Below are 17,468 nucleotides of genomic sequence, written 5' to 3'. Positions count from 1 at the left end.
GTATACTAATGCATGAAAAGTGTTTTGTACACATTATAAGCTATATATTCATTATTATAAGGACCATCAATACAGTAAACTATAAAATAATTTGGAAAATGGAATATGAAAAGAAAAGCAACCTGATTTATATTGAAATCAATACTTACAACATTTCTACTCAGGAACAATTTCTTGGGAGCATTTTGTAATTTGGAGGTCTTCAAGTTGTCCACACAAGCAACCTTGTCCTTTCTATAACCTAATGGAAAAGAAAATTTCTTTAAATACCCACCATATATATGATTAATGGATTAATGATCTTTATTTTATTCTAATTTTTTAATCTTGCCTTTATTTCTCTGACAGAAATGACAATTGTAGATTTATCAACAAGTCTCCAATTCTTTCAAAGATCTAATTCATGAAATTTAAAAATTGTCAACCAAATTTTCTTCATGTACAGAAATATATTCCTACTACAGGGAATCAGTCCTGGGTCTTTAGACATCCAAACCAATTACTAAATGGCTCTTAAGAAAGGAGATGGTATATGATCATTTAGGGAAGATTTCCACAATGCTAAGAGATTCTGTTAATATGTCCCATCATCATATCAGGAATATTATTAGCTGTAATGCTTTAACTGGTTAATTAATTTCCATTTCTATATCAAATGGCATGAGGTCTAGTCCACAATTCCTACAGACCACTCCTACAAGTCTAATTGGGACAATGAGGAAATAATCACCACAATCTATCTCCACCAGAAGGCATTTTTAGGGATGCTTTTTCCATTAATTCCGAGGGAAATGATGATAATTCAGGTACTTCTAGAAAATGCAGGCTCCACAAAATTACTTAATAAAAAAAGAGCCTTAAAATTTACTGATTTAAAAAGTAAGCTTCTACTGGGTTTACACCCTTCCAGAATTTGCCATAATAACAAGTAATGACAGCCTAAATAAAGTCCTAGAAATTTTCCTGGACTCAGAAGACTCAGGCTTGACTCATGATTCTGTGTAACTACTTCAGAAAGTTAACATCTCTGAGTCTCAGTTTTTCCATCAATAAAATAAGAGTAAAGATATTGCAAAAACACTCCCAAGGGCTTTATTGTAAACAAAGTCTTTTTTTAGCACTGTAAATATTTGTTGCTATTTTAATAAGAATAAAACTGGGCCCAATTATATTTTGCTGTCTATCCATGATGTCTCTTCCATAATTACACTCTCAGGTCATGAAGAAAAATAGCAGAGCCTCTAATTCACTCAATTTAAAAGAATACAATTGGTGGCAATTTTTATTCCTATTTCTTTGAGGGTTCTTTAGATAAACATTTTTCAGACAAATGGTTAATCTTTATCAAACTGCTTTTCCAAATGATGAAAGTTTAATTTAGGAGTATGAGTTGTAGGATTTAGAGCTGGGTCATCCCATCAATCTGACCCTTTCATTTGGCAGATAAGTTAAGCAAGACCAAGAACGGCAAGGAGGCTTAAGAACTGAGAAAAAAAAAATTGAGGTCTATTAACTCTAAATTTGCCATTCTTTCTATGACATCACGCTGCCACTAGACTATAAGCTGCTTGAAGGCAGACACTGTCTTTTCCCTCTTATTGTAGCCCTTGGCACATTGTAGGGTTATATATTTGACTGCAATATATATATATATATATATACACATATATATATATATATATACACACATATACACATATATATGTTTATATTGTCATATATATTTTATATATATGACATATATATGTCATATATATTTACATTAATGTTTATATTGTCATATATGCATATGGCAATATAAATTTAACTGAATGGATGCCTCTTCAGTATGGTAAGGGTCATAGAATACCTCCTTTCCAACAACCTTATACAGTAAGCAGAGAATGGGTTATTATTCCTGTTTCACAAAATCAGGGAACTGCTTTTCATAAGATGAGCTGACTTGATACAATAAGATGAGGTAAATGGGGGGCAGCCAAGTGGCTCATTAGAAATAGTCTGGCCTGGAATCTGGAGACTTAGTTCAAATCTAGCCTTGGACACTTCCTAGTTGTATGACCCTGGGTGATTCACTTAACCCCAATTGCCTAGCCTTTACTGCTCTTTTGCCTTAAAACCTATATTTAGTTATCAATTCTAAGAGAGAAGGTAAGAGAGAAGGATTTTTTTTTAAGTGTTAGTAAATGTCAGAGCAAGAATCTGACTGTGTCTTGACTCCTAAATCCAGGCTCTTTGGATGACATCAGAATTCTCTCCAGCTAAGTCCTGCTGTTTGTTTCACAAATCAATGATAAAACTGGGTGCTTAAATCAAATGCACTCCTTTCATTACCTAAAGTGCTTGCTTGCTTTGCACTAGGTCACATCGTGAGATTTCACAAGAAAACTTGTTAATGTGCTTGATGTCATCATACCTGTATTTCTAAGTAATTTCAGACGATAAGATGTTGGATAGGGGGTCTCTTTCTCATGGATTTCTCTAAACAAGTATTTTGTGAAATGGTGTTTGAAGGAAAACTGAAAGAGCAGTTGACCACCTTTCCAGTGGGTAAACATTTCCCCGCTTACCCTTAGGGACGTGCAATTCATGTTTGGTCTTTTCACACCACCCCACTGGGTGAATATCAGGGGAACCTGCATTGGTCCAAAAATCATAGCAGCTTAAATAGCCGTCAAAGTGAAGTCTTAGGCGATAACCACATACCTACAAAATGGGATGTGAGGAAATAGCTGTAATTTTGTTTGCTTTAAGACAGATGCAAAATTCACCAAGTACCTTAAAACCAACATGTAAAAATATTAGTGATGTTATTGAGGCTTATTCTCCTAATAAAAATAATCGCTGATTTTTCAAAATCTCTAGAATATAGGATTAATATCTACTAGAATGGGAGCTTCTAAAGGGCATGGGCTGTTTCCTTTTAGTATCAATAGCCCCAGAAGAGTTTCTTTCACACAGCAGCGACTTAAACATTGACTGAATTGAAAGTGGGGTACAAAGCAAGCATGTACAAAAACTGTGTTCATGAGGATGATTCAAAATTGAGATGCAGATAATAAGAAATAGGGCTGACTTGTAAGTTCATAGAGTTGGCTCTTCTACCAAAGGCCTTCCTGTTTCCATAAATTATGAGTCTGAAACACCAACTTAAAACTACCAAATCCCATCCTGTCAGCAATACACAACCTCTTGCCTTTCTATGGCATAAAGTACTTAAAACTCTCATGTATAGACCCAATAATTTCAAACACTGCATTTAAAAGGAAGGCAGTAAGACCCTCAGAAGTATACTATTTCTTCTTTGTCTGAGCTCTGTGAACCCGCTAATCTGACAAATAAGCCCAGATAGTAAACAAATGTGTTCTCTACATTTAAAACTATCAAAAATAATTAGCTAGGGGGAGGGGGCATATAGGTGGCTCAGTGGATTGAGAGCCAGGTCTAGAGATGGAAGGTCCTGGGTTCAAATTTGACCTCAATCCCCAGCTGTGTGACCCTGAGCAAGTCATTTAACCCCCATTACCTAGTTCTTACCAATCTTCTGCCTTGGAACCAACACACAATACTGATACTAAGATGAAAGGTATGGGTTTAAAAATAACAATACTGATAATAAGCTCAGAATATAAATAAAAAATGGAAAGACATGCAGTGAAAACTACAGAATTAGAAAAATAATACATATTGAAAAGGATTGCTAAAAAGTAATATACTGGGTAAGCTAAGTGGTTCAATAAAGTGAAAGTCAGCCCAGAAAATGGGAAATCCTGAGTTAAAATCTGACCTCAAGATACTAAACCCCAATGGACCCTATCCCTTAATGCTCTTCTGCCTTAGAACAGATATCATTCTATGACTGAAGGTAATTTTTTTAAAAAGCAACATGAAAATGAAGAAACCAAAGCAGTAACTAATAAGTTATTAATGATACTAATATGCTAATGTGTGGGAGGTTTTTCTTAATTTATTTATGCATTCACATTCATGTTGACTGTTATATCCATGATGAAATATTTTTATTTTTTAACAAGAAGCATTGTTTAGTCATTTTTTTTTACAAATCGTTTGCTTCTATTACATATTATTTGCATATAGCAGTAGCACAGTATCTCACATATTTCTCATAATTGAGCATATAGGCTTAAAGACAGTAGACAGATAAAATCTCAAAATCAGAAGTCTGAAATTCACTTATGATTGTCATGCCTTTAAGTAAAAATTATTCCCTAAGGTAATAGAGGTAGAAGTAATAAAAGTATTTATATGATGACTTACTTTCAGAGACTCCTCATTTTGCATTGGGAAGCAGTATGATATATTGGATAAAGTTCTGGCCTTGAAGCCAAGAAGATCCAAGTCAGTTACATACTGGATATGTGGACAAATTATTTAACCTCTCCATGCTATAGGAAACTCCCTAAGCTCTATGTAGGCGCAAACTTGCCTTGGCAGATGGATTTTCCTCAGCCAAGAGCCTCCTGTCCCAAAGAAATGTCAGGTTCTAGTTTTATCCCTAGACATTCTAAAAAAGTATACACTTGCCCATCCCTCAATAAAAAAAAAATGTGCATCAGTAACCTAATGAAATTCTTTTTCACTGCAATCTGGCAATACAAAATCAAAAGAAAAAATTGGTCATATCCATGAATAGGGCTAAAATAGGGTCTACTAGAAAAAATCTAATTTATATAAAAGTATTCACAGCCAATTTACTTCTAACAAAGAAAAACCAAGAACAATCTATGCATTGATGGTCAGGAAATAGCTTAAAAAAACTGATATAAATGTAGTATAACATAAATGATCCACTAGGCAAAATAAAAGAACTATAAAGAAATATGAAATGAAAGAAAAAATTAGAAAACAAACTAGACTATGTAAAAAAAAAAACCTAAAACCTTTTTATGTATACAAAAAGAGTATTTCAGGAGAGGTAATAGAATCTCTATTACATTTAAGTATTCTGTTAAAATATAATTAATTCTAATTATATGGTTTCATTGGGTTCTATTTGGGGTATCATTGTCAAGATACTTTTTTAATGAGATAAAATTAATTTTAAAATGCATTGGAATGTTGCTCCAGTGCTGAAAAGCCAATCTATTATTCTCCAGGAGTTTTCTTTTAACTATCATCGAACAGTAAATGAAATTATAATAGACTTCTCTTACCTCAGCTACAGAGAGCACAAAGAATTTTGATGGATCCTGGGGGTCAATGCCTTCTAATCTCATTCCAATTTGAAAACCATTTTCATGCTCAGGAAAGGACTGATCCTGGGAAATATTCAAAATATAGAAAATTAAGCCCTAGTTATCAATATATCAATATTCTGTAAGTAGAGGTTTAGCACTCATATTAAGACAGAAATCCTCTGTACTGCTTTTAAAATTTAGTCCCATATATCTCTAAAAAGTAGCTTGTTGGAATTATATAGCAAACATGAATGGTACAACTAAGTTTAAAGTACTTCTAATCTTTCTAGATTTTAATCATTTTACTTGCAATAGCTCACCGTGCTAAAATTGGAATTCCTTTTTTTTTTTTAGAAAGGACAACTTTTTACTGTGAAACAATAAAAGCAATGAATTAGTGATAGGAATTTGAGAATAGGCTCAATCTATGCGTTGCAAACAAAAATTCTGAGCAACATTTTGCTGGATAAACATTATCATACAATGTAGAAGAGCCACAACAATACAAAGTTCTTTATAGCACAAGAGGTTATATCATATAATTTCAAAAAAACCAGATTCGTTTATGTCTTGTCTCATCCTTAAACCCTGAGTGCCCACCAATGCTCTCTCCTGGGCCTTTTTCTCTTCTCTGCACCCTGCCCTTGGATCTGACTAGCTGCAAAGATTTCCCTCCTGATCTCTCCACAAATGATGCTCAAAGCTAGCCCTAATATTTCTTCTGTGCTTCAAGTACATGCTGACTGCCTGAAGAGCCTCTCTTCCCACATAACCTGTATCCAACCTACTAACTCCCCCATTTCTGTGAGGGGTGCCTCTATGTTTCCAGTCAGGTTGGTATAATCTTAACATCATCTCCTCTTTGTAATACTTCTCTCCTACATCTTGTTCTCCACAATCTGCCTCTTCCTGTTTCTCTATGGTCTCTCTATGTATTCACTCCACAATCTCACGTCCTAGATTCCTCAGCATACCTCAAAGCTCAATGGAGGCATCACCTCCTAAGGGAAGCCTTTCCAGATTGGACTAGTTACTAATCCTCCTCAAATTATTTTACATGTATATCTAGGCTTATAGTCTATCCTCATGAAGAAACATAAGCACCATGGGGACAGACATTTTGCTTTTTACCTTTGTATCTCTGGTGTTTTATGCACATAGATGCTTAATGCACATTGAATATGTCTTCGCCTCCAAATGAGACCAAATGATACAGTAGCCCTTTGGCATCAGCACTAACAATAAGAACTAACCAAATCTCTTGTAAAAAAGTGTGATGATGACTTAAACAGATAGAAAATCAGTAGGATTTTAAGTCTTTAAGAGTTTAAAAAGGAAGAGTTTCAAGAAGACAGCTTTAGAAGAGGACAAATGTCAAACCAAATTGATTAGCAGATAAAAAATCGACACATTGTTGATAAAAAGTTCTTAAGTATCTTCCAACGCCAAAGGAAGATCAACAGAAAAAAGCAGGGAATCCATCCTTCTTAAAATAACCAATGCGACTGATGGCTTCTGGAGATGTAGCAGCCTAAAAGCCACAACTCAGATAGCCTTAGTTATATAGCAGAGAAGGTGGTTCCCTGTGTGAATGTTTAGAATCATAAAACATATGAAATTCAGATCTAGAAAGGAAGGTGGAAAGCATTAAGATCAACAACCTCATTATATAATTGAAGAAACAAGTTCACTGAAATGAAGCAAAACATTATTTAAAAAAATAAAAAAAGTCATCCAACTAAAAGTTGTCAATTTTATGAATGCCCAGATGGGTAAGATGCTTGAACATTAACACCAATAAATAATAGATTGTTTCCTGAAATGCTGGTCTCCAGATGTCAACCCAATTTTTATGTAAAACAAACAAAAAAAAAAGATTTGAGAAGGGTTCCTTGCCTTTACTTTGGCTATTGTGGAAAATTTGCCATGAGGAAACTGCTTTGACTAATAAATATAGTATCTCTGATGCAACTTATAGCTTTAGAAAGTTTTCTGGAACACCCTAAGTGACTTGCCCAAAGTCATATAATTAGAAGGTAACAAGTGGCAGGATTTAAACCTAGGGTCCGCATAACACCTTTGTGCTCTCTGCCATGAGAATGAAATGAAAGACCAAAAATATGTATAAATGTTATATTAGTCATCAATATAGTCTGATGAAGGAATAAACAATGTTTATATGTGGTCATATAAACAGATGAGGAAAGTGGGATGGTATATTTCCTATTTCCTATTTCCCCCAAAACAAATTCAATTTGAGTTGGAAGAGAAAAACTTATAATCTCAAATTATCTCACATTCCATTTTAGCTTCTGTCTGAGCACATAATTTCAAAAATCTAAGAAGAAAAGCCTACATTAAACAATGACTATGACTTTTTTATAATTAAAAATAAAATGATTCATACACAAAAAATCAGATAATGATTAAAAGTCAGTCACACAAAACATTTCATCCATCACTGTTATGTTAATAGAGTACAGCTTAACATTTTAATTCCAAAGGGAACATGAAATATTTGTTCAAAATCTTAGGAACTGACCCAAAAAAATATCCTGAACAGCTGCCCCATATGCCAGTATCTTTTTAGATTTTTACCAAGAAAAAGGTTCTTTAGAAGATGACAAAAAAAATACTGAAATGAAATGCTAAACTGAATGATTTCTAAAGCATTTTTTATTTGTACAAGAATAAAATGCCATGTGTGTGTTTAACTCTCCCAGGCTTCTTCTCACGTCTACTCTGTTTTCCAGCAGATTTTATTTAACAAGTTTTATATGACTACCTCCTGTTCACTGCTTTGAAATTTCCCTGTGGTTTCCCCCCCACATCCCCCTCATATGAAAACAAGGGGGAAAATGTGTATTGATAACATTGAAATGAAATTTAAGCAGTTGTAGGAACTGACAGAAGATTATTCATGCTTTTGTAGAAATGTCAGTCACAAAATAAAACGGGGGGAAACTTGACTTCCTGGGGAGCAGACTATGCCTTATTATCACACATGAATGATAGAAGCAAGGCACTTGCAGAAATTCACAGCCAGAAGTTAAGATGATCAATGTTACTATTATCAGCATATCAAGACTGCTTCACAATTGAACATTTGGGAGCTTTATATAATACTGTAACTAACACTGTATATATAACACAGCACTGTCTTTCCTCTTCGGGCTTCACATGAAAATAAAGCATACCATTTTGAAAGACAGCATATAGTGGCAAATGTCACATTTTATAAAATCTTTCCCAAATTTTCTCTTTCAATGCTTCATTCACATGATACATTTAGGGTGGAAAAGAGATTAGATTGGTAAGCACCTACTATGTGTTGGGCACTATGTTAGGAGCTTATTTGAGGGGGAGGGGAAAATCTTACAACTCTACCTGGAAATGAGGTCCACAGAATAAGTTTCTATTATATTTCAGGTTTAATGAATAATTTTAACCCCCCCCCATCCAAATTTTGGTACTTAAAAAAACTACCCTTTTGGAACATAATAACCTATAATGAGATGAATACAACCACCTATCAATTAACTTCTAAAGGCAAATATGTCGGGTATTAAGGAGAAATAATTTTATTACTTTAGGCCACTAAAGTGCCAGGCCCCAACTAATAAATGTGTTACTACTGACCTAAAAGTAACCAACAAATCAGTGTCTATTCCAAACTTCATTTTAATCCAAGGCCAAAAGTATTCTTTCTCCACAGCATAAGATATCTAAGAAAATACATATCAGATGAAGCTGCACATTCTAAACCCATCAATTTTCCCTCCAAAAGGATATGCTATTAGTCTATTCTTGAAGCACATCACAGTTTTTCCATGAACTCTGGCTGAATGGCAAATCAATTTTGAAGTTCCCCAGGACGTAAAAGACTCTTTCATGCTATTCATTTGGTAAGATTAATAAGAATTATTTTTAATTTCAAGTTTAAAAAAAAGCACAAACATACTAAAGAGCTGAGGCTAACTTACTGAAGGTTGATAGAAGTTCTATTTTGTAACTTATTTTACATGGTATTTTCTTATTATTTAGGATGACTTTTAGAAAATTTTTGTTCATTAAAAACAAAAGAAAGAAAAACACCTTCCCTACCATCTTTGAATCAATAATGTACATTGATACCAAGGAAGAGGAGTGCTAAGAAGTAGGCAATGGGGGTTAAGTGACTTGCCCAGGATCACAAAGCTAGAAAATATCTGATACCAGACTTGAACCCAGGACCTCCTATCTCCAGACCTAGCTCTCAATCCACTGAGCCACCTAGCTGCCCCTCTAATCGAATTTCTTAAATGGTTTTCAAATATCATATGAACAAATACAATGTGCACAAAATGAAAACAGAGACTAACACACCAGTCTATCAGCACTTAGTAAGGGTCCACTACAAAGAAGATACCATGGCCATAAGAGCAAAAGTGAGGCAATTTGTCTATCCCAATGGAGAGATATACGATATGTTCTTAAGTTAGCAAACTGAAGGTATATATAAAATAAAAACAAGCATAAAAAAAGTCTTTTGTCAGAGCTGGAATGTGAGATGAGCCTTGCAAAGAGCAAAGACTCAAGAAGTGAGAGTATGCAGAGGGAAAGCCCTCCAGTCAGTACTGAAGGATATGCCCAATATGCTGGAAGAGAAGGGAGAAACAGAAAGACATCTGTGGTTTAAAAACTCTACTGCTTTATAGATAAGTCAATCTATATTTCTGTGAAGTAATAAACTCAATCCCCTCTTAATTCATTCATAAGCAACTCAATTTAACCTCCAAAATTTAAAAGAATTATGCTAACATGTCTGATTGCATAATTAAAGGTCTGCATTCAAAATCCGAACCAATCATCTCAATAACTGGCTAGAATAAATTTTTAGACACAAAACAAAGCATGTGACATGATTCTTTGTGAATAAAATACTGAAATGGACAAAACCTAACATGTAAAAAGTTCACTGTGAATAAAATAAAAATGGCACTTTGGTAAGATATTATATATAAAAGAACTCAAAATTAGGCAAACCTAATTTTTATACATACATATATATATTTTTTAATATAATTTATATGAGCACTTTCAGTGCTCATATAAGAGCTGTCCACAAATTCTTCAACCAACATAAAGTTTAGGTTGAGAACCCTCTGAGAATATTTTGTGTAAAACAAAAAAAGATATTGGGAACTTTTTTTCTTCAGAGAATGAGTACTCACTAAGAAAAGGGTCAGAAACTTCCGGGTAATCATGGCTGCAGAGTATATGCAGCTCCTTTCCTCTCCTCAGAACCAACGACACAGACAACCTCAAAAGACCCGCCCCCCCCCCAAAACAACCATCCTCATAAGTTCGGAGGAACCCCACACTAAGACACAGCACTGAAGGTAGGTGGGATTGCGGCATTTCCACAATAAAAGGGAACCAAAAGCTGACATACCCTCTACCACCTACCACACTTACGGAGCCAGAGTTAAAGTTAGCACTGGACAAAATCAACTAGGGAGGGAGGGGCACCTCAGGACTGAACAACGGGCAGCCCCAGGTCTGGGGAACTGACTAAGACCACCAAAGACCTACACCTGAGAGCAGTAACACCCGAAATGCTGGCAGGCAGGGGATGGAAGACCCTGGGCTCCCACAGGAAGACAGCTCAGCTGAAGAAAACCGAGAATTTTCCCAAGGCTAAAGCCTTGATCTTTAGACCCTTACACTGGGAGCAATCCCTCCTCACTCAGATTTCTGACTGGAAAGGGGAGAAAAAAACATAAAGATGTCAAACAGTGCTCAGGAACAGCCCCCAAACACCAAGAAAAGCAAGAAGAAGGGGGTGACTTTGGATACATTTTATGGAGGGGAAAATAAAGAATACAGAGGAAATAGAAGAGGAAAAACAAACAAATGCTCCAAAACCTTCCAAAAGAAATGGAAATTGTCCACAATCACTTGAAGAATTTAAATTGGAAGTTATCAAAAAGATGGAAGCTTTCTGGCAGGAAAAATGGGAAATAATGCAAAAGGATTCCAGCAATCTAAGGAATAAAAACACGCAATTGCAGAAAGAGCTTGAAGCCTCAAAAAGCAGGACAGACCAAAATGAAAAAGAAAACCAGTCTTTAAAGGTCAGAATCAGGCAACTGGAAGATAATGATCTTGCAAAAGAGCAAGAATTAATAAAGCAAAGTCAAAAGACTAAGGAATTAGAAGATAACATAAAATATCTCACTGACAAGGTGACAGACCTGGAAAACAGAGGAAGGAGAGACAATCATTGCTCCACCAGAAAAGCCAGAAATAAACACTAATCTTGATATCATAATACAAGATATCATCCAAGAAAAACTGCCCGGAGATTCTAGAACAAGGGGACAAAATGGGCATTGAAAGAGATCACGGAACACCCTCTACACTAAATCCCCAAAAGACAACTTCCAGGAATGTAATTGCCAAATTCCAAAGCTTTCAAGCAAAGGAAAAAATCTTACAAGAAACCAGAAAAAGACAATTTAGATATAAAGGAATGCCAATCAGGGTCACACAAGACCTAGCAATTTCCACACTGAACAACTATAAGTCCCAGAATATGATATTCAGAAAGGTAAGAAAACTAGGTCTTCAACCAAGAATTAGATATCCATCAAAACTGACTATATACTTCCAGGGGAAAGTATGGGCATTCAACAAAATAGAAGATTCCCAAGTTTATGTAAAGAAAAGACCAGAGCACTGTGGAAAGTTTGACATCCAAATAGAAAGAGCAAGAGAAACATGAAAATATAATTATGAGAGAAAGGGAAAAGGAGAAAAATGTTATCTTTATCTTTTACTCAAACACTCTTCTATAAGGACTACATTTACATCAAATTATATATATTAATAGGTGGGGAAAATGTAATATGTAAGTCTCAAAAATTGTATGCATAATTCAAGTAGTTAGAAAAATCATGCATAGGGAAAGATTGGGGCATCAAGATGATACGGAGAAGGTGGGGGGGGAGAAAAAGGGATGGGGGAAATCATCAATGGTACTAAGGTAAACTTCAAGAAATAGAAAAAAACTAAATAGAATAATCTTTCTCACCCAAGCATACACATGGGAAGGGGAAGGAAAGAATTCTCCTATAAGAAGGAGAGGAAGAAAGTGCTAATTGGTATTATTTAAACCTTACTCTCAGTGAAATCAACTCTGAGAGGGAAGAACATCTAGATACATTGGGATCTTCAATTCTATCTTATCCAACAAGGTAAGAGGGAAGGGGAAATTAAGAAGGGAGTATGAAAAGGGATGGAAGGAGACTGGGGGAGAGAAGTTAACAGACCCTAAAAAAAGAAACAAGCAAAAGTCCCCCAAAAACAACAAACAAACAAGAAAGGAACAAAAAGGGAGGGGCTAGAAAGGGAAGCATATCAAGGGAGGGGACTAGGGGGACTGATTTGAAGTAAATCATTGGTTTAAAAGGTTATAGCTATAGCTATAGAAGAAAGGTCAGAATTAGGGGAGGATATCAAAATGCCAGGAAATTCACAAGTGACAATCATAACTTTGAACGTGAATGGGATGAACTCACCCATAAAACGCAGACAAATAGCAGACTGGATTAGAACCCCAAACCCTACCATATGCTGTATTCAAGAAACACATATGAGGCAGGTAGATATTCACAAAATCAGAATTAAAGGACGGTGTAAGACCTTTTGGACCTCAACTGATAGAAAGAAGGCAGTAGTTGCAATCATGATATCTGACAAAGCCAAAGCAAAAACAGACCTGATTAAAAGGGATAGGGAAGGTAAATATATTCTGTTAAAAGGGAATATATAGACAATGAGGAAATATCACTAATCAACATGTATGCACAAAACAGTATAGCACCCAAATTTTTAATGGAGAAACTAGGAGAATTGAAGGAGAAAATAGACAGTAAAACCATATAAGAAAGTAAAACCATATGAGTGGGAGACCTGAACCAACCACCATCAAATTTAGATGAATCAAATAAAAAAATAAATAAGAGGTAAAAGATGTGAATGAAATCTTAGAAAAATTAGAGTTAATAGCCATATGGAGAAAAATAAATAGGGACAAAAAGGAATACACCTTCTTCTCAGCACCACATGGCACATTCACAAAGATTGACCATACAGTAGGTCACAGAAACATGGCATACAAAGGCTGAAAAGCAGAAATAAAAAATGCAACCTTTTCAGATCATAAAGGAATAAAAATAATGATCAGTAAGGGTACATGAAGAGCCAAATCAAAAATTAATTAGAAATTAAATAATATGATACTCCAAAATCGGTTAGTGAGAGAAGAAATCATAGAAACAATTAATAATTTCATTGAGGAAAATGACAATGGTGAGACATCCTTTCAAACCTAATGGGATGCAGCCAAAGCAGTACTCAGAGGAAAATTCATATCTCTGAGTGCATATTAGGGAGGTCAGAGATCAATGAATTGGAAATGCAAATCAAAAAACATGAGAGCAAACAAATTAAAACCCCCCAGAAGAAAACCAAACTAGAGATCCTAAAAATTAAGGGATAAATTAATAAAATCGAATGTGATAAAACTAGTGAACTAATAAATAAGACTAGAAGCTGGTACTTTGAAAAAACAGACAAAATAGACAAAGTACTGGTCAATCTAATTTAAAAAAGGAAAGAAGAAAGGCAAATTAACAGCATCAAGAATGAAAAGGGGGACCTCACCTGCAATGAAGAGGAAATTAAGGCAATCATTAAAAACTACTTTGCCCAACTATATGGCAATAAAGATACCAATCTAGGCAATATGGATGAATATTTACAAAAATATAAATTACCTATACTAACAGAAAAAGAAATAGAATTCTTAAATAATCCCATATCAGAAAAAGAAATCCAACAGACCATCAAAGAACTTTCTAAGAAAAAATCCCCAGGGCCTGATGGATTCACCAGTGAATTCTATCAAACATTCAAAGAACAGCTAATCCCAATACTATACAAACTATTTGACATAATTAGCAAAGAGGGAGTTCTACCAAATTCCTTTTATGACACAAACATGGTACTGATTCCAAAGTGAGGTAGATCAGAAACAGAGAAAGAACACTACAGACCAATCTCCCTAATGAATATAGATGCAAAAATCTTAAATAGAATACTGGCAAAAAGACTACAACAAGTGATCAGGAGGGTCATTCACTATGATAAAGTAGGATTTATACCAGGAATGCAGGGCTGGTTCAATATTAGGAAAACCATCCACATAATTGACCATAATAACAAGGAAACCAACAAAAATCACATAATTATCTCAATAGACACAGAAAAAGCCTCTGATAAAATACAACACCCATTCCTATTAAAAACACTAGAAAGCATAGCAATAGAAGGTTCTTTCCTAAAAATAACAAACAGTATATATCTAAAACCATCAGCTAACATCATGCAATGGGGATAAACTAGATGCATTCCCAATAAGATCAGGAGTGAAACAAGGATGCCCATTATCACCTCTATTATTTGACATTGTACTAGAAACACTAGCAATAGCAATTAGAGAAGAAAAAGAAATTGAAGGCATTAAAATAGGCAAGGAGGAGACTAAGTTATCGCTCTTTGCAGATGATATGATGGTCTACTTAAAGAATCCTAGAGAATCAACTAAAATGCTAGTCGAAATAATCAACAACTTTAGCAAACTTGCAGATTACAAAATAAACCCGCCTAAGTCATCAGCATTTCTATATATTTCCAAAACAGCTCAGCAGCAAGAATTAGAAAGAGAAATCCCATTCAAAATCACCTTAGACAAAATAAAATACTTAGGAATCTATCTCCCGAGACAAACACAGGAACTATATGAACACAACTACAAAACACTCTCCACACAATTAAAACCAGACTTGACCAATTGGAGAAATATTAACTGCTCATGGGTAGAACAAGCCAATATAAAAAAAATGACCATTCTGCCCAAGATTATTTATCTATTTAGTGCTATACCCATTGAACTTCCAAAAAATTTTTTTACTGATTTAGAAAAAACCATAATAAAGTTCATTTGGAAGAACAAAGGATCAAGGATATCCAGGGAAAAAATGAAAAAAAAAATACAAAGGAAGGTAGTCTTACAGTCCCAGATATCAAACTCTATTATAAAGCAGTGGTCATCAAAACAATTTGGTACTGGCTAAGAGACAGAAAGGAGGATCAGTGGAATAGACTTGGGGTAAGTGACCTCAGCAAGACAGTATATGACAAACCCAAAGACCTCAGCTTTGGGGACAAAAACTCACTATTTGACAAAAACTGCTGGGAAAACTGGAAGACAGTGTAGGAGAGATTAGGTTTAGATCAACACTTCACACCCTACACCAAGATGAACACAGAATGGGTGAATGATGGGTGAACATAAAGAAGGAAACTATAAGTAAATTAGGTGAACACAGAATAGTATACATGTCAGACCTATGGGAAGGGAAAGACTTTAAAACCAAGCAAGACATGGAAAGAATCACAAAGTGTAAAAGAAACAATTTTGATCATATCAAATTTAACAGTTTTGTACAAACAAAACCAATGTAACCAAAATGAGAAGGGAAGCAACAAATTAGGAAACAATCTTTATAACAAAAACCTCTGACAAAGGTCTAAATACTCAAATTTATTAAGAGCTAAATCAATTGTACAAAAAAATCAAGCCATTCTCCAATTGATAAATGGGCAAGGGACATGAACAGGCAGTTCTCAGCCAAAGAAATCAAAACTATTAATAAGCACATGAAAAAGTGCTCTAAATCTCTGATAATTGGAGAGATGCAAATCAAAACAAATCTGAGGTATCACCTCACACCTAGCAGATTGGCTAACATGACAGCAAAGGAAAGCAATGAATGCTGGAGGGGATGTGGCAACGTTTAGACATTAATTCATTGCTGGTGGAGCTGTGAATTGATCCAACCATTCTGGAGGGCAATTTAGAACTATGCCCAAAGGGCGATAAAAGACTGTCTGCCCTTTGATCTAGCCATAGCACTGCTGGGTTTGTACCCCAAAGAGATAATAAGCAAAAAGACTTGTACAAGAATATTCATAGGTGCGCTCATTGTGGTGGCCAAAAATTGGAAAATGAGGGGATGCCCTTCAATTGGGGAATGGCTGAACAAATTGTGGTATATGTTGGTGATGGAATACTATTGTGCTCAAAGGAATAATAAAGTGGAGGAATTCCATGGAGACTGGAACAACCTCCAGGAAGTGATGCAGAGAGAAAGGAGCAGAACCAGGAAAACATTGTATACAAGGACTGAAACACTGTGGTACAATTGAACAGAATGGACTTCTCCATTAGTGTCAATACAATGTTCCTGACCATTCTGCAGGGATCTAGGAGAAAAATCACTATCCACAAGTAGAGGACAAATGGTTGGAGTAAAAACACCGAGGAAAAGCAACTGCTAGACTACAGGGGTTGAGGGGACATGATTGAGTAGAGACTCTAAATGAACACCTTAATGCAAATACCAACAACATGGAAATGGGTTCGAATCAAGGACACATGTGATACCCAGTGGAATCGTGCATCGGCTATGGGAGGGGTGGGGGGGTGGGAAGAAAATGATCTTTGTTTCCAAGGAATAATGTTTTAAAATGACCAAATAAAATATTTAAAAGGAAAAAAAAGAAAAGAGTCAATGTCACTTTTAATATAAGCATTAAAGGATAGTCATAGAATTTGTCATTTCTATACTAGGAAGGAGGAGACAGCACTCTTTTCTTCACTAATTTTTCTTCTTAAATGGTTATGAACTTGACATTCATCTTCAGCTAGAAGTTCTGATAAGCAGCTTATCGTTTATAGAAAATGAAAATAAAATTCTTTAGAACAAACAGGAAGTATTATCTAGCTCTAAAGTAAGTATTGTTGTTTTGCACCTCCTAAACTCTTTGTTATCAACCACAATATTTGGAATTAGACTTTTTAAAATTAAGGGACTGATGACGTCAAGAAAAACCAAGCTTAACAATTACTATTTGGAATTAAATGGATTAATTGTGGGGGTAAAAATGGGGCCTAACAATTAGTTGGAGGGGAAGGATGACACTTAGTAACCCCTCAAAAAAACCTGAGAAACAGAGAAATTAAGAAAAGTAATTAACACTATTATGAATAGAAAGATAAAAGTTAAAACAAAATTCCCTTTTAAAAATATAAGAAACAAAACATTAGGTAGTATGACTCATAACAGCAGTTTGTAGAGATGGAACCCAGCTTTCAAAAGAACT

The 17,468-nt window shown here is 35.0% G+C and overlaps 1 protein-coding gene across 3 annotated transcripts in view; it reads right to left on the bottom strand.

The window, feature by feature from the left end:
• Positions 1-17,468, bottom strand: part of L3MBTL4 (L3MBTL histone methyl-lysine binding protein 4) — a 598,737-nt gene that overhangs the window by 374,564 nt on the left and 206,705 nt on the right. For all 3 annotated transcript variants that reach the window (XM_007487689.3, XM_056823686.1, XM_056823687.1), the window contains 3 exons: positions 5,172-5,276; positions 2,568-2,703; positions 150-241 (listed from right to left, as the gene is read on the bottom strand). In XM_007487689.3, the coding sequence (XP_007487751.1) occupies positions 150-241; positions 2,568-2,703; positions 5,172-5,276 (333 nt within the window). The remainder of the gene's footprint in view (positions 1-149; positions 242-2,567; positions 2,704-5,171; positions 5,277-17,468) is intronic.

The sequence above is a fragment of the Monodelphis domestica genome, chromosome 3 (assembly GCF_027887165.1).
Source record: "Monodelphis domestica isolate mMonDom1 chromosome 3, mMonDom1.pri, whole genome shotgun sequence".
NCBI lineage: Eukaryota > Metazoa > Chordata > Mammalia > Didelphimorphia > Didelphidae > Monodelphis > Monodelphis domestica.
The sequence above is the reverse complement of the archived record's forward strand: the minus strand, read 5'-3'. Positions and strand labels throughout refer to the sequence as shown.